At 31.7% G+C, this 21,573-nt stretch overlaps 1 protein-coding gene, 1 non-coding gene and 1 pseudogene across 2 annotated transcripts; all 3 read left to right on the top strand.

Moving 5' to 3' along the window:
• Positions 1 to 287: 287 nt before the first annotated feature.
• On the top strand, positions 288 to 2,678 carry LOC120175663 (NADH dehydrogenase [ubiquinone] iron-sulfur protein 8-A, mitochondrial-like). Its single transcript, XM_039182267.1, has 8 exons — positions 288 to 422; positions 766 to 844; positions 1,160 to 1,213; positions 1,306 to 1,397; positions 1,520 to 1,633; positions 2,094 to 2,161; positions 2,234 to 2,345; positions 2,422 to 2,678. Exons 1-8 carry the CDS (start codon positions 369 to 371, stop codon positions 2,515 to 2,517), a joined length of 669 nt encoding a protein of 222 aa, XP_039038198.1. The 5' UTR covers positions 288 to 368; the 3' UTR covers positions 2,518 to 2,678.
• A 642-nt stretch (positions 2,679 to 3,320) lies between these two features.
• On the top strand, positions 3,321 to 3,392 carry TRNAQ-CUG. The gene has a single exon. It is a non-coding gene; the product is annotated as a tRNA-Gln (tRNA).
• A 12,893-nt stretch (positions 3,393 to 16,285) lies between these two features.
• LOC120175683 lies at positions 16,286 to 18,128 on the top strand (annotated as a pseudogene).
• Positions 18,129 to 21,573: the final 3,445 nt, after the last annotated feature.

Here is a 21,573-nt window from a genome sequence, read left to right as displayed (position 1 = left end):
ATGGTAGACACCTAAAAATATAACGGACAAAACGTTAGACACATAGTTTTACCAAAACATTTGTTAGGGACCGAAAGTCAATTTGATATATGGTTTAGGCACCTAAAACTGCGTTAAGCCAATTTGGATCCGAGAATGTAGAGATGGGCTTATATAAAACGACACCTTTGCTGGACTTTACCTAAGCCCAATAGTGTAATAGGCCTGCAATTGCGGTACAAAAACGGCACCGTTTGCATCCAAAAAAAATGTTCTTTAAAAAAGTGGAAAATATCTCACAATTAAACAGGAGTGTTTTCCAGTTATAGCTCCAATCGGCGAAGTCATAATCGTCTCTCATCCGTGAGATTACACTTCCGACCGAATCAATGGCTGCGATCTTCGCTCGCAACTCTCTCAATGCCCTCCGAGCTCGACATCTCGTAAGACCTTACTTTACTCTCCTTCTCAAACGAATTTTCGTATTTTTTGATTGATTTTTTCTTTTCAGTGATGCCCTATATTTGTATTTTTCATGGTATCGATTATCATTTCTCCATTAAAAATCTGTTGACTATCGACTTGTGGGAGTTAAAATCTTAATTTTATGGCATGTGGTAATTTAATTTGGAAATGAATTGAAGAAAAGGGCAAGGCTCCGTCGGTAAGTTTAGGTTAGAGACGTCCTCTATCTTGTTGTTAATATGAATTTTTTTCTCTTGTTTACCGTTAACGAAATCAATTTTACTAATTGAGTTTAGCAACTATTTGGTTATATATGTATAGGTTTTGTCAGGGAAAGCGTTGCAGGGTTCACAACACTATGGATCTCGACTCGGTGCACACTCCTACAGCACCAATAAAGGTTGCCCTATTCTGTTTAATTCAATTTTATTATAAATATATTTATTTTGAATGGGGAAGTATGGAGAATTCTTTGGGATATGGATGTAAAGTTAAGAATATGAATTATAGGGAAATTGTCTTTGCTATTAATTGGAAGAGAATGAGAGATCTTTTTTGTTTCGGAACAGCCTGCAATAGGGAATAAGTTTTTTTTTCTGGCACTATTTCACTTGGAAATCTCTCTATGACATGCCTGTAACTGCCTTTTTTTCAATACATGATCACCGATCCTGGTGCTGTCTAGTTTTTATGTTTTCATGTATGTAAACTGCAGATGATGAAGAAAGGGAGCAGCTTGCAAAGGAGATTTCAAAGGACTGGAGTTCTGGTAATTTAGAGCAGTGAAATGTTTGAGTTCCTTTGCTTGTATGTGATCTATTTTAGGTGATAAATGGATTCTTATACTTTCCTAAATTGTAGTTTTTGAGCGAAGCATAAACACATTGTTTCTAACTGAAATGGTCCGGGGTCTCAGTCTGACACTCAAGTACTTCTTTGAGAAAAAAGTTACTGTAAGCATCTTTCTGATCCTTTTTTGTTTATATTTTTTTTTGGGGGGGGGGGTGGAGCGTATTGTATGGATATTGAAGCAATGAATGAATTATAATACAAACCTCGATTTTCCTATGCACAGATTAACTATCCATTTGAGAAGGGTCCATTGAGCCCTCGTTTTCGAGGGGAGCATGCTCTCCGCCGATACCCAACCGGAGAGGAGCGTTGCATTGCTTGTAAACTTTGTGAAGCTGTAAGTTGAAGCTTCATCTTATTGATCAGTGTTATCTGAATTTCTTTTTATTGTGGTTCTTCAACATGATAACAAATATTATCATTTGGGTAGAAGCCATCCACTCCTTTCTGGTATCAACATCTAACCGGAAACGGCGTTGCCTTGGGCTTTAACTTTTGAGTCTGAATGTTGTTGTTTTGGGTTGAAATACTGGCACTTAAAATGGATGGTCACTGCATTGATTCCTTTTGTATCATGCATCAAACGTTGGCTTCTATATTTCTTCTGTATATTAGCTCTATCACACTTTCTGGTTATAGAAAGGTTATTTAGTGTGCCATTGTTTATCTTGGAGAGAAAGCAATCTGCGGAAAGTTGGACCCTGTCAAACTGATGTTGTTAGCTCTGATTAAGCTTCTTTTATCTTTATTAAATATGGATTTACTATCATGATTCTCATGAAGTGGTGGTTTATCAGGTATGCCCAGCACTGGCTATCACAATAGAGGCTGAAGAACGAGAGGATGGAAGTCGTCGGACAACAAGGTCCGTTCTCTCTCCTCTTCTTTTTCTCTGTTAATGCTGTCTTCTTCGTCTAACTCTACTTCAATTTTGTAGGTATGACATTGATATGACCAAGTGTATCTACTGCGGACTTTGCCAAGAGGCATGCCCTGTCGATGCAATTGTTGAAGGACCCAACTTTGAGTTCGCCACCGAGACTCACGAGGTTAATCTTATTTTCAGTTAAATCTACTGTCGCTTGTATGTTGAAGTGAATTTGTTAATCGTCGGTATCATCGCAGGAACTTCTGTATGACAAAGAGAAGCTGCTCGAGAACGGTGACCGATGGGAAACCGAGATCGCAGAGAATCTCAGATCCGAAAGCCTTTATCGTTGATGTGCCCCTCTACTTTCCTTTCTTGCCCAGACAGCAACTTCTGTTTTCGTAGTTGTCGAAAAATAAAAGGATACATGCATGTTTCTTGCGATGTCATGTACCATGGTTTGTAAGCATTTACAATGTGTAAATCCATCCTATGAATTATTTCGTTTTAACTACATTTTAAGGTAATGATGGATAAAACATGACCGCCTAGTATGATATTCTTATAATTAAATTTTTGGGCAAATTGTGGATTAGACTTTTTAATGCCTAAATTTCAAATTATGGATTAGACTCTTTAATACCTAAATTTCAAATTATTACATATATCATGGATTGAGTTTAAAAATTTTAGTTGATTTTCTGTTTAAAATTAATTGTAAATAGTTAATAGTATGATATTAGATGATTTATTTTAAATATTTTTTTATAATATATATTATATTTTTCATATGTAATATATATAATATAAAGTTGAAGCTTGAACTTAAAAACCAAGTTATCTATTATTAAGAATTTTAAGTTATTTGGGTCTTATTATATAACCCAAAATTTGAATTAGATTTCAATGATGAAAGGAAATGTTGATCTCTCTAAAGGTTCCAATGTTGCTAATAGATTAAGAAATAATTTAACAGTTATGATCACCTAAGCTATTAAAATAACTCAAATTTTTTAAATCAAATTTTATTTTAAAACATATTGAGTTGAAAATTTTAAAAGTTTTGAATTGAGTTTTGCTCGATCTAGTGGTATGGAGGTTGAAGGATCTTATGATAATGGACAAAAAAAATAAATAAATAAGCTTATCATCAATTGGTTCCATGGTCTAGTGGTTAGGACATTGGACTCTGAATCCAGTAACCCGAGTTCAAATCTCGGTGGAACCTTAATTTTTTTAAAATTGCCGATTTTTGTTGGTGGATCTTTTCAATGGAATACATGTTTTATTTTTCCAATTCTCATTTTTTGAAGGAGTCCGGACAATTACAATTTATACTGCACACATATAAAGATGATATGGACATCTTGGAGTTCCGCAATTCGGTGCAGTTACCGAGCTCGAAAAAGCCCGATTTACATCGTCGACATGAGCTCCATCGGGTGCCGACCAGCAGGCACTCAAAATCGGAACACCGCTAGTCTTAATAAGAAAATAATCGAGAACAAAAAAATGAAGCCTCTCTGCTGCTAGTTACAATCCTAGTCTTTCTATCTCTTGCTCTTTCAGCGGCTCCGGGAATATCTCCTTCGAATGCAGTCGATGTGAGACCGAATGGTCTACTCCTGCTGCTTTCCGAGCACTGCTGCCCTTCGAACTGGTCGTTCCCTAATGTTCGAAACTATTTCCGCCTTCCGCTTTAGCACAGGAGGTTGCGGGAATAACTGCTCTATCGATCCGAAGAGTATCTTCACAAGCTACCAAAAAAAGCAGCATTCCAAGAACCTCTTGAGGACACTGTCCTAAGCCTTGCTGAGCTTGAATTATCCTCCCTAACCACCCTCAATGGATTTTCCAGTGCTTTGAGAACATATTTCGCGATGGTTTGGGATTTAGACACCGTCTAGCGACGATCGCCATGGCCCAGACTTCCTCCAATAGGTCCTCCTTCACTACAAGAGACGGATCCAAAAATTTTAGTCACGAGTTCCTTGTCGTTTATACTGATACATGGTGGTGTCTGCTCTAACCATTCGTTCATCCCGGTCTCACTTGACGCATCGATGTCGAGCTTACCAGTTACCAATCCGAGCTTTATTAAGTCTCTAGACTATTAAAAGCTATAAAATGATCTTCCGACTATAGACGGTTGCTTTGTTGAGTCCATCGACTATTAAAAGTTATGAAATGTTCACCTGACTATTCACTATGTTCAAAACTCGTCCTTTTTTCGTTGAAAATTTGATGATATTCTGAGCTGAATGTTAACTTGTTGACTGAGACAGGATAAAATCTAATTTCATAATCTCAAACGACTATCATATCTCATTCATCCTATTAACATCCAACTTAGATAACAACCATTTTTTTTTACGAAAAATGGTAAGTTTAGAAAATAATGAATAGTCAAATGATTATTTTATAAATTTTAATAACCGAGAGACTTAACAAAACAACAATCTATAATCGAAAAATCATTTGTAACTTTTAATAGCAGATTTAATAAAATAATATTTTATAGTCGAGGAATCATTTATTCTTAAATTTTAAAAAGCGATCGGCATATTATAATTTGTCATATAAGTAAAAGGAAAAGAAAGGGGAATTGACTTTTATTAGCCCTTTAGTGAAAAGGACATGACAAGATGAGCATAAAAAAATGTCTCCCCATTAGAATCAGTGTGTACCTAAACCCTAAATTCTAATTTAATATTTTTTAAGGAAAAAATTACGGAAGATATATGATCGAGTATACGAAATGAACATAGATACAAACAGATTTGATAACTATTTTAAATCGAGAGTAGATATGATTCGATGCACGTTTCGTGTTCTGGTAATCTATTTTTGTTGATGAAACAACAATCATGAACCATAAAAGGAAAAAAATATTTGATCATAATTGAAATATAATTAATTTATAATTCAAATTTAAATAAAGATGGTAATATATGAAATAACATGCAATGATTGGCATGTGATATTTTATATTCCTTCCTACGTATGTCTATAGCTTTTGCTCAGGATGGACTCAGGGGACGGGTGAGGATCGTCCTCCTGAAAAATTAAAATTATAAAATGATTAATATACAAATATTAAATGTGTGATATTTTATAATAATAATATTTTCACCTCATAAAATTATAAAATGATTAATATACAAATATTAAAAATATGAAATAATTCTAACTACTCAAATTTTAATATTTTACTAAATTAAACTATGTGTATATTATTATTATTAAGTTTATAATTTTAAGTAAAACATGAAAAATATGAATCGAGAAATGTCTAAATGAAAAGAACTCATTATTTTATGAGTATTTGTGTTCAAAGTAATGAGAATTATTCGTAACTTAATAATTTAGAGGTAAAACTACTGTTGATAATAAGTTATTACGTGATAATTATCTTTTTCGAAAATCAAACTCCCGAGAGCTTGCTCACGCGTACAGTCGAACACGTTGGATAGAGCCATATAGGCAATAAATTCCACTTAAAAGCTTAGTAAAACCCCCCACGGATTGAGTTTGAAAGGCTTGAAATGATTAAGAAATCAATGGGATAGCGAAAGGAAATTGGACGAGCGAAGGACCAATTGGCAAAAGAACAAATCTTGAGAGAGAAAGGAACCCAAAGACGTAGATGCGGATCTCTCTTGAAATTTTTAAATTCTTGTATAATTTAAATTTTTAAAATTTTTGTTGATAATCTAATTTTGTACCTTAAATTTGTATTATAATTTATTAAGTATAAAATTCTTCCCTTACATAATATCATGTGTTATTTTGTGTCAAAAGATATTAACGAATGATAAGGATTCCCCAAATATCGTCGACAAAGCTGCATGGTGTAACTTTCAACCAATCATCACCCATTTGCATGTGGTCATCGTCCCCATCTACAACTTGACACACTAGAGGCCATCACCTTGTGTGTGCTGCAAATGGTAAACCAGCCAGACAGCTAGCTCCAAAATTTTAGCCGATGCCCCTCCGCTAGTTGAGATCGTTATGCGACCGATGTCGTCGAGATGCAAAGTAATTGTCATTGTCGTTGTCGTCATACCTTCTCCCCAAATGATGAGGGCATAGTAGTAGTAGGTCCATTATAGGTTAGGGCTAACCTTAGAACTCAACTTGCAAAGCTATACCAATGTCTGATTCCGTTGAGGATTTAGACTTGTTATTTCAAAACCATATATTTATTCCCTCCGTTTTCTCGAAAACCGAATCATTTACGGATTCAAACATCAGTAACGAGATCAACATGAAATAAATTTACGCGATAAACGATTATGGATCATCGTCGATGGAGGTACACAAGGATATGGACCAGCCAAAGATCATACTCATTTGTTCATCCAAGAAAAAAAGGAAAGATTTCAAATCAAATTCCCATTTCAACACGGAAGAGCAAGTACTAGAGGGCAATAAAATTGAACCATATGGATATTTTTTCTCATATTCATATGGATGGGCATGAGATCCGAATCCGACGGGTTGCGACCCAACTTAATACGATCGGGTTGTTTTCTTTTAATTAGGTCGGGTTGTGTCGGTTTTTAAAAAAAATGTTCGGGTCGGATTCGATTTTGGGATGAAAATACCTGACCTGACCCGACCCAATAAATATAATTTTACTTTATATATTTAGGAATAATTACAATAATACCCATCTATATATTGTTTTTTTAATTAAATCAATGTTTTTATTGAATAAAAATAATATTTTATTATTATTTCGGGTCGGGTCGAGTTCGGATTTTATCTCAAAAAGTCGGGTCGGTGGGGAGTATATAATTTTTGTGTCGAATCTGATCGGGTTGGATAAAAAATATATTTTTTTTTGGTCATGTCGGGTTGTCCGAAACCCGACCCATGCTTATCCCTGCACATACAGCAGTATTCTGTCTTGATATCATCTGGTACCAGCTTTTGACGTGTCCTTTACATTTTAGGGACAATAATTCCACCATGTCTGTCGCATTTTTTCTTGGGTAAATTAGATATTTAGTACCTAAATTAACAGTTTTAGTCCATTTTAGTACTTAAACGTTCAATTTGTTTCAAAATCATACCTGAAATTTAGTTTTTGTTTCATTTTAGTATTCTCATTCAGAATTTAACGTTAATTTTTGAGATAAAATTTTGAAGTTTAGGTACTAAAACGGTCCAAAACTGATAGTTTAGGTACTAAACACATTAAGTTTTTAACGGTGTGGGACTGAAACAAAAACTAAACATTAGGTATGGTTTTGAAAAATTTAAAACTTTAGGTACTAAAGCGGACCAAAACAGAAAATTTAGGTACTGTATGCGTAGTTTACCCTCTTTTCTTTGATTCATTTGCTGGTCTTAAACTAACCTAAAACATACCTTTTTACCAGAAAACCGAACATTCGTCAAAGAAGACCCCGAATTGTAAGAAAAACTAGGTAATCAACAAGCCAGCTAAAATGCTTGGAATGTGGTTTGGAAAGATAATATTAAGGGATAAATCAACTTCTAGTTCCTGAAATTTGATAGTTTTTCTCAATTTAGTCCCCATTTTTTTAACTCTGCAGTAGTCCATGAATTTAGGGCCTTTTTTTGTCAAATTAGGAGATTAATAGGGATAAAAAAAATTAAGAACCACGAAAAAAAATAAAATTGGAGGATTAAAAACTGATTTGATCCCTAATGTAGTATACTATCTAACAATGAGGTGAACACGTATTAGATTTTGGTCTATGGCTCGAGAATGGGCCCACTTAAACGCATGCAAGGACTAGAATCATAAACATGCAAAACTCAAATTAATATATATATATCTATATATATAATTACTCGTATTTAATTTATTGATGAATTTAGTGAGTGATCTTATCAATAAAATATATTGTTATTCTCTCTTGAGGATCGAAGTCAGATCAGTTATGGTTACATGATGTGTACGTATATTCAATAGTTTAAGAAAATTTTGAAATTTAGATCTTATATTATAATATTTCATTACGGGAGTTAACTTTCCAACCTAATTTACTTTATTTACAATATTATAATTTAAAAATCAATGCTACTCTTGTACTATTTTTCTCTCACTATGGCCCTCCAACTAAAAAAAAAGAACTCAATGTGACCCTTTGATCAATATTTTTCATCATTGATCAACATTAGTATAAGTCTTTCGTTATTCGGAAGCAGAACATGGATTCCGAGAGAGCTCTGGCGGTTTATGACAAGGACACACCTGACCGTTGGTTCAATGTTGCCAAGGCTGTCGGAGGGAAAACTGTGGAGGAAGTGAAGATGCACTATGAACTGATGGTGAACGATGTGATGAAAATCGAGTCAGGTCAAGTTCCATTCCCCAACTATAGGACCACCACCGGAGGTAAACACTCTCACCAGTGACGATAATATATATGATAATATTTTTGGTATTCGATAATAATAAGAATTTCGATTTATTTTCACGTGGCTAAATCACACGCTCTTAATGAAGAATCTCAAGGCTGAATTAATGAAGAATGGCTCATGCACCTACGTTAAACATCGATGGACCTCCATTATGCACCTACTACTACTACTAATAATAATAATATTAGGATAATCACGATTAGTGATTTCATAATATTAAAATGGCTGTCCCTTTTTCCCATATGTATGGGGTAAGGGGGAAGTAAGATAGTAGGCTACCCCCAACACCATGTTGAGAGTAGCTTCCGTAAGAGACCTCCGAATTATGAAATGCCCTTCGTGGGACTCGATCCCACGACCTCAAGGTTAAGAACCTTGTGCTCTACCAACTGAGCTGGATGGTCATAATATTCTCTTTAATATTCTAAGTTAAGTTTTGTCAGTGATTATATTAGATCAAGAAGAGGCACTTGTGATCCTTTCTTCCTCGTATGTTTACAATCTCGTTTATCTAATCAGCTATTTATTGTAATAGATTAATATTAATTAAATAGTATTAAAAAATTCGTCATTATCATGACTTTTAAATTAAATATTAGCGAAAATGCGAGATGGCAATGGAACCAATGGTATCTGACCTATTGATCGATTAATCTATATCAGATATTGCAGAGGCAATGGTAACCCTCCTAACCCAGTTTGTTCCATTCACACTCGCCAAGATTCAAACCCTTGGCCTCACTTAAGGAATCTAATGTTTCTTCCAACTAGACCAACTGATTATGGGTAAAATTTATTCTTCGTACGTTATCAATTTAATCAATATATGTTAAATAAAATTTATATTTTTTAATCTCAGTTATAAAATTAGAAAAACTTCACCTTAAGTAAGAAGTGATAAGTTTTAATTAATATCATTTTTTCAAAATAAAATTAACATATAAACACATATCTAATTTTTAAAATGATAAATTACACAAATGGTATCCCAACTATAGGATATTGTTTTATCGAGTCAATTGACAATTAAAAGTTATAAAATGGTCCATCGACTGTAGGGGATTGCGTTTGAGTCTCTCGACTTTTAAAAGTTACAAAATAGTCACTTTACTATTCATTATGGTTCAAACTCGTCCTTTTACGTTAAAAAATTGATAATTTGAGTCGGACGTTAACATGTTAACTGAGATATGATACTCTTTTGAAATTATGAGATAAGATTTTATCATTTATAAGTCAACAGGTTAACGTGCAACTCAGTCTGTCGTTAAATTTTTAACGAAAAAGGACGAGTTTGGAACATAATGAATAGCCAAGTGATCATTTTGTAACTTTTAATAGTCAAGGGACTCAGCAAATCAACTCCATATAGTCAAAAGACCATTTTTGTAACTTTTAGTTGTCAAGGGACTCAACAAAGCAAATATCTATAGTCGAATAACCATTTTGTAATTTTTAATAGTTGAGGGACTTAATAAAACAATATCCTATAACTATTTTGTTCTCGTCTATTATGGTTTTAGTCCTTGCATTATGCTAAAATTTAAGATTTAATATCATTTTATTTTAATGTTGCTTAACTTGGTTCCTTTATTTTTTATAATATTAATAGTAAGTCTAAATGTCCTTATACCTTTTATAAGGAAAAAAATCATTTTATTACTGTTGACACGGTAATCAATAATGTTTTCAATTTATACTTATTATTAATATTATAAAAGGATAGGACTAAATATGTAAAATTAAATTTTAAATTTATTTTAATTTTTAAAACTTTGAGAATGATAAATTTAAATCTCAAATATAGACGTAAAAGTAGATACTGACGATATCATAATAAAATGCATTTATTTTATTTAAATACTAAGCATACAATTCAAGTTCTTATGATTATAAACGTGTGTCACATTATTATTATTATTATTATTCTATAAAGTTAAAAATAAATAAATGGGTTAATTTATAAATATTTATACATGGCCCACATACATCATCAAATAATGATAGATGTCACCCTTTGACTATTGTTCTTTTGAAACCACCACACACTTGGCCTAATCTGACTTTCCAGAGTTTTTTCTTAATCTATTTATTATATTATATTATATTATATAATTTAAATTCAATATTATTGTACGAACCAAGTAATTTATGTGGTAGAGAAATTGTTTTTTTTTTTTGAAATTTTAGGTTTGAGCACCAGAGATGTTGGGGTGTGAGCGTTCAATGTTAAATGGTTAAGAGTTATATTTGAATAAAATATTATCTTGTACTTAGATTAATAAAAACAAAAAAATAATATTATTTAATGTTATAATATATTATGAAAATATTATATAGATTCTTTTGAATTAATCATTTGTATCCAATCTATTGACCGATGATCAGATACTACAGAGGCATGGACGACCCTCCCAACCCAGTTTGCTTCATTCGTAAACACAATGATTCGAATATCTGACATTGCTAAAGGAATCTAATGTCTCCCCCTTAGAAACATGCATAGTAAAACTTTTTTTAAAAGGGTAAAGTACATAAATGATTATTTGACTATATGATATTGTTTTATTAAATCTTTGACTATTAAAAGTAACAAAATAATCCTCCGACTATAGGGAGTTGCTTCGTTGATTCCCTTAACTATTAAAAGTTATAAAATGATCATCCGACTATTCATTAGATTCCAAACTCGTCTTTTTCTGTTAAAAATTTGATGACAGTTTGAGTTATACATTATTTTGATAACTGAGATAAGATAAAATATTATTATAATTTCAAATGACGATCATATTTTTCGACTCATCATTCTCTCGTGATCTATTATTTGGATTGGTTGTCCGTCCATCGAAGCTATGTGCTCTCAGCCCATCCGTTAAGTTTTTAACGACAGGGTACTAAAATAAAACAAAAATTAAATGTTAAGCATATTTTTAAAAAATAAAAATTTGGGTACTAAAATGAATAAAAACTAATAGTTTAGATACTAAACACATATTTTACCCTTTGTAATCAACCCTAACATTTTGGTATTCCGCAAAGCAGTACAACGTTGGAAATTGAAATTAGTGACCTATTGGGTAGTGAGCTAAAGCTTCACACCTTTTATTTCTTCTACCAAAGGGAAATGCTCAAATATTTTTATTATCTCCGATTTCAAGTCGTCCTGATTAATTTAGATCGTATATTTAATTTTGATAAGTAAATTTTTAGCGAAATTTTTTTACATACGTAAATACTCGAACTTAAAATCTTACTTAAGTAATATTGAACTTTTTCGATTTAGGCTAAAAAATTAATATATACATGTTAATAATATATTATTAACGTATGTATATTTAATATACGTTAATTTCCTTTTTTCAGTTCTCTTTCTTTTCTTGTAGAATGAATGAATTAACCTACCACAACAACATTGCCTAGCTGTCTCATAAAGTCATCGTCAACGTTTATTTTTTTTTATAGAATTCGTTAATTTTATAAAAAAATATAATATTCAAATTAAAATAAAAAGTTTAAAACCATAATTGTAAACTAAATACATAATAAAAATATTTTTTTTTCTAAATTTGAAAAAACTAGTCACTTAAGATCATAAGATTCATACAAGAAAAATGTTAAAAAACCTAACTAAATGAACTCGGATAAAAGGTATATACGGACATATCTGACTGCATAGACAAACGAACCATAAAAGGAGCTGAAGCTATTGAAAGACCACTAACAAATCGTAAATTAGAATTGAGTGACATGAAAATACTACCCACGAACGTAAATCGTGTATCAAAATCTAATATGAGGGTTCAAAGTATGGAAAATCAGCACGATAACAAAAAAAATGCCATGTTGATAAATCGTGGCGATGTCAAATCCAACCTTAAAAAAACAAACGAAAATAACAACAGAAAATGTATCATAAAAATAAAGAAAAACATATCATAAAGGTTGAGGAAGACGTGTCGTAAAAATAAAATTATTAAAAATAAAAAAGAAGAAATAAATAAATAAATACATTATCAACACTTTTAAAATTTACACTTTTCATGTTTGAGGTCTTTATTATTTCATTATACAAATGATTTAATGTTATTTAGACCGTTTATGTTTCATAAAAGACTGTTGAAAATATGGAAACTAATATATATACCCAAACTTTTAAAATCGATGGATAAATAATGATTAAATTTGTATATGATACTTTAAAATTTAAAAAGAAATTAATTGTAACATATGTTTTTAAACTATGATCTCTATTTTAAATTGATTTTTAAATTTTTGAATATTTTAGTTCCATCTCTAAATTATGTCTCTCCTTTTGTCCATAAACTTTTTTACATTATAATAGCATCCCCAAAAGCATTCAAAAGTTTAGGGACCAATATAGAATAGGAGGCATAGATTGGAATGAATTTGGAAAGTTTAAAAGTTTAAAGACTAATTTAGAATGAGAGTCATAGTTTGATGCTAAAATTTAAATGTTCACAAATGTTTAGGGATCAATTTAGAACAAGAGACATAGTCTGGGGATGTGTAATACAATTAACTCTTTAAAAAGATTAATGTACCGTTTGACTCTTGACTTTAGTTTTAATATGCAATTTGACTCTAAAGTTTTTTGTTGGATGCAATTTGGCCCTGGATTTTTTGGATTTGAAATATAAATCTTAGCACTTCTTTTAAAATTTTAATTTTGAAAAAGAACATTATTTAAAATTGTAGAAAAATTATCAGGGACTAAAGTATACATCGGGTTAAAGTTAAGTGTCAAATTGCATAATATTTTTTGGCTTAATACAAAAATAAGTGTCTAAACTATACCCAAAATTGACTTTTGGTGCCTAGAGATTTTTTTGTTAAAAATAAGTGTATAATGTTTTTTTTGTTACATTTTTGGTTTCATACCATTAAAAAAATCGTTAAGTGACACTTGTTACATTAAGCCAAATTTTTTAGGGTTGAATTGTAGCACAATGCTACAGTGAGAGACCAAATTGCACACAAAAAATGCTAGAAGCCAAACTGTAAATTAAAATAAAATAAGGGTCAAAAGTACATTAAGTGACTTCTAAAATATTATTATTATGGAAAACAATATATATAAAATAAAATAAAATAAAAATGACTTGGGCGGCAACATGCATGGTTCGAAGATGAAAACATATAATAAATTAAAGGGCATGTATTGGCAAATGATATACGCAATATGGACAGCTAGGTATGTGGACCCACATAATAATTATAACATTTCATTAAAAATCATGTCATCAACTTGCATTTCCGGAAATTAAATATTCTTAACACATTTATTTTCTAAATAAAGCACGCTCATTTTACACCTTAAAAACTTAACGGACTAGTTCGTCAACTGTTGTATCTACAATCGTCGGTCATCGAATATGTCGATCGATAAAGCCTAACTTTTAAGTATGTATCTTTTGCCCTCTAAATGTGATTTCAACCTTCGTTGCATCGGAAAATACCTCAATCTCCCAAAATCAACTATGGACTTTTCGATTTCTTCATTCATCGATCTCTATGGTCCACCTTCTGATGGGCCTAAAATTGAACTATGTTGGTGGACTCATCATTCTCTTGTGGTTCACCATTAAGATTGGTCATCCATTCACTGAAGCTATGTCACGTCAACCCGTCTCTTAAGTTTTTAACGTCGATGTACTAAAATGAAACAAAAACTAAACGTTAGGTATGATTTTGAAAAGAAATGAAAAATTAAGTATCAAAACGAACAAAAACTGATAATTTATGTACTAAACATGTAATTTACCCAAAAATCTATTTATTAATAGTTTATATTACAAGATAATATTTGTTAAGTATTTTTTTAACAATTAACAATGTACATATACTGTATAAATACAAATACTCGATTCCATATCCTCAAGATAAAACAACATTCCCTTGCTCAGAAAAATATGAATTTGTGCAGTGATAAAATGAATTGAAATAATGTATTTCAAAAGTTTTAAAATTAAATTGAATTAAAAAAATACTTTAAATATTAAAGTAATAATGAAGTGCAACTTCAGAAGTCAAGATACATTTAACCCAAAATAAAATATAAAGTGATAAATAATCTTAAAAGTTGGCTCATCATAAAAAATATGAAAATGTTATAAAAAAGGGCAAATTTCACTAGCCTTCCTGTTTTGTTATCTAAATTTTAAATTGGTCCCAAAATTCAATACACATTAATTTAAGTTTTAAAAGTATTAGCATTCTATCAATTATATTATTTCGTTGCCAACGAGTGTTGGTATAAGTGATTGAGATTCAAGAATTTGAGTTTGTAAGGCCAAGACTAAATCTACTACTGTCACTTTTGGTGGACGATCTGTAAATTCCTATAAATCCTAATTGGATCTTAGGTATGCTCTGGTCTTAAATGAGAGAGTCATCCATGACCTAAACTTATTGTAAAAAGAATTATATTATTTCATCAGCTTGAATATTATATTGTCATGTGACAACTTGGGTTCAATTTATTAAAAACATGGTTTTGTTAAATTTTAATTACACTATCTATATTTAACATGCTCAATCCGACCTTGTTTGAGAATAAAAAAAATTAATTGACCTTTTACTTACTTGAAGGATTAGGTTGTAGGTTTAGGGTCTAAAACTCAAGCCAGGTGGAGTTTTCTTAAACTCGGATCGATTTAGATGACGAGTGAAGGGATGTTATACTCGGATGAGTTTGAGTGGACTAAAAATTCGATTTGACTTTATACACACTGAGATATAAAGGTGAGAAAAACTCGATCAACTCGAATTGACATCGAGTTGTAATTTTATAAACTCAATTTGTCTCGAAAAAAATTAAAGTTCAAATGGAGTTGGATAATACAACACGAATAACTCGAAATTTTTATAATTTTTTTTTTGTCTTCACTTTACTGAAAAAGAAAACTCTCCGTTAATAAAATATAGAGTATTATTTACAAATAATATTATTTTATTAAATTTTTCGATTATTAAAAGTTACAAAACGATATCCTAATTATTTATTATATTTAAATTTGTCATTTTTCGTTAAAATCGATGATAATTTGGCTAGATTCTAGATTACTGTGATATGGTAGCCGTTTAGTATTTTGAGATAAAATTATATCATATCTTAATTAGTAGGTTAACGTCTAGCTTAAACTTACATTAATTTTTTTTTATCAAAAAAGGACAAGTTTAGAACATAATGAATAATGTGTGACCAATTATAGGGTATTATTTTATTGAGTCATCCGACTATTAAAAGTTACGAATGATCGATTGGCTATAGAACGTTACTTTTTTAGTCCCGACTATTAAAAGTTATAAAATGGTCACCCGACTATTCATTGTATTCTAAACTTGTACTTTTTCATTAAAAAATTTATAGCAGTTTGAGGTAGACGTTAACATGTTGATTGAGATATGATAGCCGTTTGAGATTTTGAGATCATATTATACGTATCTCAATCAACTGTCACGTTCAACTCAAATTGTCATTAGATTTTAAATGAAAATGACGAATTTAAAATATATAAATAATTGAAGAACTACAAAAATAATATTTTATAATCAGATGATCATTTTATATTTTTGAATGTCCATTTGAGTCAATAAAATAATCCCATGTAATCGGATCCTTTTATGTGCTTTACCCTGAAATATAAAAAATTGCGAAATCAAAAAAACAAATAAATGAATGAACTTTAATGGTGATGGGGAAATGGATTTGTTTGCCGGCTGGCGTTAAGATCGGATCAGGAAACTCCCAACTCCCACCATCTCTATTATCTCCTTCTTCTTCTCTCTAAAACCATTTCTACTAATGGAAACCTAGCAATCTCTACGTGTTCTTCTTTCTTGGCAGCTGGTCGTTGGATCAACCCACCCACTTTCACTATAAATACCCTTTTGATCACATTTCGGGACCCCCAATTCCTTCTCTCAAAAACCAAGACTTTGTTTTGATCTGTTTTGAAGAGAGAGAGTTGATTTTTTTTCATTCTTTTTGGGTTTTTATAGTTGCTTGCTACCCATCATGGTTAATGGTCAAGAGAGTGGTAATGGAGTTCAGATCCGGCAGCGTCGGAGATTGCCGGATTTCTTACAGAGTGTCAACTTGAAGTACGTTAAACTCGGTTACCATTACTTGATAACTCATCTTTTGACTCTTTGTTTGGTCCCTTTGATGGTCGTCATCATCGTCGAAGCCTCGCGGTTGAGCCTCGACGACATCCGCCAATTGTGGGTCCAACTCCAGTACAAATCTCGTCAGTTTCATCGTCTTCTCCGCCGTTCTCGTCTTCGGGTCAACCGTTTACATCATGACCCGGCCGAGATCCGTTTACTTGGTGGATTACTCCTGTTACCTCCCTCCGTCCCATCTCAAGGTCAAGTACCAGCAGTTCATGGAGCATTCGAAGCTCACCGGCGATTTCGACGAGTCGTCCCTCGAGTTCCAGCGCAAGATTCTGGAGAGATCTGGACTCGGCGAGGAGACGGTGGTGCCGGAGGCGATGCATTCGATCCCTCCCCGGCCGACGATGGCGGCGGCCAGGGAGGAAGCCGAGCAGGTGATGTTTGGTGCATTGGATAAGCTATTTGCCAATACTAATGTTAAGCCAAGAGACATAGGGATTATTGTTGTTAATTGTAGCTTGTTTAACCCTACACCTTCATTGTCCGCCATGATTATTAATAAGTACAAGATGAGGGGGAACATTAGGAGCTTTAATCTTGGGGGAATGGGGTGTAGTGCGGGTGTCATATCTATAGATCTTGCTAAAGATATGTTGCAAGTTCATCGGAATACTTACGCTATCGTCGTCAGTACTGAGAACATTACACAGAATTGGTATTTCGGTAACAAGAAATCGATGTTGATCCCGAATTGTTTGTTCCGAGTCGGTGGCGTGGCGATCCTGTTGTCGAATTGGCCGGCGGATCGGAGGCGGAGCAAGTACAAGCTTGTCCATGTGGTCAGGACACATTGTGGGGCAAATGACAAGGCGTTCAAGTGTGTTTACCAGGAACAGGATGATGCTGGGAAAACAGGTGTGTCCTTGTCCAAGGATTTGATGGCAATTGCTGGTGGTGCACTTAAGACCAATATCACAACATTGGGTCCCCTTGTCCTTCCCATAAGTGAACAGATCTTGTTCTTTGTAACATTGGTGTCCAAGAAGTTGTCCAATGCGAAAATCAAGCCTTACATCCCGGATTTCAAGCTCGCGTTCGATCATTTCTGCATTCACGCCGGTGGGAGGGCCGTGATCGACGAGCTCGAGAAGAACCTGCAGCTTCTCCCAGTACATGCCGAGGCCTCACGAATGACGCTACACCGATTCGGTAACACTTCGTCGAGCTCGATCTGGTACGAGCTGGCCTATACGGAAGCAAAAGGCAGGATGCGGAAGGGGAACCGGGTCTGGCAGATTGCGTTCGGGAGCGGTTTCAAGTGTAACAGCGCGGTCTGGGTCGCCCTCCAGAACGTGAAGCCATCTCCAAACAATCCCTGGGAAGATTGCATCCATAGGTACCCGGTGCAGCTCAATCTGTAACCCTCAACCACAAGTTGGGTCATTGAATCATTTAGCTACAAAAAGTACAAAACATATTGATTTAATCAAACGATTTCTATGTTCATTTCTTGATGCCTTGAATTTTATCTTGTTTGGGGAAGTTAAGATTTGGTCCCGATGGAACGCATCAGTGTTCGGTCTCGGTAGGGAGTTAGATGTCTTCTAGTTGAATGTCATGGATATAGTTCTGTTTCAACATCATCTTGTACTTGAATGTGTTTTATACTTACGGTGAATACAGTGTCTGTACTTCAACGGTTTCTGGTTTCTTTAGTTCCATTCCATGAGTTAGTTTTCAGGCAGACATATGTGGAAGTCTATGGACTTAAGAAGCATTTAAACCAAAAATATTAACGTAGACAATATTTAATTTTACTCATATTCAAACTTGCAGGGACTTAAAATTGAATTAAACCAAAAAATTTGGGAGCATGGCCACGTCCCATATGACGTTTGACTGTGTCACCGTCAACACCTTTCAAATTGAGGCTCAAGCTAAGTTATTAAACTATCAATTTTGGTATGTTAGTACTTCATTTTTTAACTTTTTCAAAACATATTTGATGTTTAGTTTTGTTTCATTCTAGTATTAGCGTTAAAAACTTAATGCGTTTAGTACTTAAACTATCAATTTTGGTCGTTTTAATACTTAAACTTTCAATGCTTTCAAAACTTAACGTTAAATTTTAAATACGGTATTAAGATGAAATAAAAACCTAAACTTTAGATATGATTTTGAAAAAAAATTAAAAGTTTAGGTATTAAAACAGATAAAAAATAATCGTTTAAGTACTAAACACGTAATTTACCCAAATAATATTTCTCCATAATTGAATTGGACATCAAAAGAATCGGCTTCTTAAGCAGTTTAGCATAAAAACACGGCAAATATGTGTTTTTCAAACATCTTGGGGTTATGTTGGAGGCTTATTTTGGGAAATGATAAAAAAACCATTCTGCCACGTTCAACGAGTTAACGATGAATATTATTAACGATGAATATCATTCATTTAGTTTATAAAATTATAAAGTATTCAATGCATAATTATAAACTAGTTAAAAAGCTAATTATTATTTAAAATAAGATTATAAAAAATAATATAACTAATCTATTGTTTTAAATAATCTAAGCTTAGTTTTTTAACTAATTTATAATTACACATTAAGTACTTTATAATTTTAAAGTTTTATAAATTAAATTGATGATGCCGTCACCATCGTTGCCTTGTCAAAACGAGAAAAAATAATTTAGATTTTTTTAATTTAGGAGTTAATGTTTGATCTAATTATCATTTAAAATAAGATTATAAAAAATAAAATAATTAATCTTTTATTTTAAATAATTTACGTTTAGATTTTTAACAAATTTATAATTATACGTTGAGTACTTTATAATTTTAAAGTTTTATAAATTAAATTAATTGTGTCCATCGTTAGTGGTGCTCATCGATACTCGTCGAGCGTTGTAAAATATTCCTTAAAAATATTAAAAAAATATAAAAGTAACTAAAACTTATTTGAAAATAGGCCAAAATAAATAGTATAAAGTAAAGTTATATATGTTAATAATATTATCAAAATTATCCTAAGTTGTTAATGATTTTATTAAAGTTTTCTTCAGTTGCTAACGATTTTATCAAACATTATCAATGGCCAAAATGAAAGAAAAATAAATAACATGACCAATCAATAAAATATGTATGGAACGAAAAATATTTAGATTAAAATTATAAAAACAACTCTAAAATAGAAACATACATGTTTATGTCTTGGAGATGGCACACATTAATTAAACTTTGCACTGTAAAGGACTAAAATGAAAGAAACGAAAATTAATATAATCAATCAATGAAATATGTATGAAATGAAGAAAAAAAATATTTTGATGAAAATTATGAGAGTCGTAGTTGGTAAGTCTATAAGTGTTTAAATATAGTCTTTATGCTCTCCAAGTTTCTTTAACGGTTTGAGCTAATTACAAAGTAAAACAATATAATTATTTAATGTATTGTCGGTGAAAATTAAAAAAAAATATATAAATATTATCAAAATGATCATATATATATATATAATATATATATATATATATATATATATATATATATATATCTTTTAAATAAACTAAGAATAAAAAACATAGTTAATTGAACATCCTTTTATTTGTATGAGATATTTATAAACACATATACATTCCATACATAGGGTTGACAATTTAACTCGAAACTGACAGGTTTCGATTCGATTCGATAGAGTCAGATAAAAAATTTTAGGTTTAGATTGGACCGGGTTGGATTTTTTAAGGGAGTGAGGTTGGGTCAGGTTCAGGTGAAGGGTGAAAAAACTTCGACAGAATCGACCCGAGGATAATAGTGTGATTTCCTTAAAAATATATAACTTTCGGGTTGGGTCGAGTTCAGATGAAATATACATATCAGATTAACTAAAATTCTGACTTAACCTAACATGTTACCCTCCTTATATACAGTCATCAGTATTCAAATTCGATACCTTTAGGGATAATAATAATCTATTTAACCACTAAGATCACTTAGTTCACACATGATAACAATTATCTCATATATTAATGAATGATCACATTTTTTATAATTTTTTTATTAATCTAGATTAAGTACAAGATAATATATGTTCAAAGATAACTCTCAACCGCTCGACATTAAACGTTTACATCTCCGACATCTATGGTGCTTAAACTCGGGTCCTTAAGGAATAACAATATATTAAACTAAATCAAAATTAGATTAATAGAATATATAAGTAATAAAGATGAAATACAAAATTATATAAATTTATTTAACTATCATTTTAATATTTATGTAAATAAATAATAATCAATAATTCAATTAAATCATTTTAATAGATTAATGACTTAATTAGACAAAATCATAGTTCATTGATTAATTATATTTAGCATTAGTTTTCTTCTTCTTCTTAAATTTAGATGAATGACGTAATAGTTAAAGAATAACACGAGTATCACGTGGTGTAAATAAGGCCCCGCAAAATAGCCTTTTTTTTCTAATATTAATTAAAAATTATAGTATATAATATTTCTTGAAATAATTGTTAAAAAAAACATATATTTTATGAACTTTTAAGGGACTAGTGGAGTCATTACCCAAAAAAATTAAATATAAAAAATATTTAAGTAGGCGAATGGGCACGAACCAAATGTCCTATGTAGTAAAAGAATCGTTTTTATTTCCGAGGACCCGGGTTCGAGCATTATAGATGTCAAGGGTGTGAGTGTTCAATGTCAAAAGATTGAGAGTTTCCTTCGAACAGTTACTTGATAAAATTGCCTTTTACTCCCCTCTAAAATATAAAAATTATTATTATCATTATAAATTTAGATTCTTTTTAAATGATCACTCGATAAATAATGTTGAATTCCACCATAAATCATGG

The sequence above is a fragment of the Hibiscus syriacus genome, unplaced genomic scaffold (assembly GCF_006381635.1).
Source record: "Hibiscus syriacus cultivar Baekdansim isolate YM2019G1 unplaced genomic scaffold, ASM638163v2 tig00112206_pilon, whole genome shotgun sequence".
Classification (NCBI taxonomy): Eukaryota; Viridiplantae; Streptophyta; class Magnoliopsida; order Malvales; family Malvaceae; genus Hibiscus; species Hibiscus syriacus.
The sequence above is the reverse complement of the archived record's forward strand: the minus strand, read 5'-3'. Positions and strand labels throughout refer to the sequence as shown.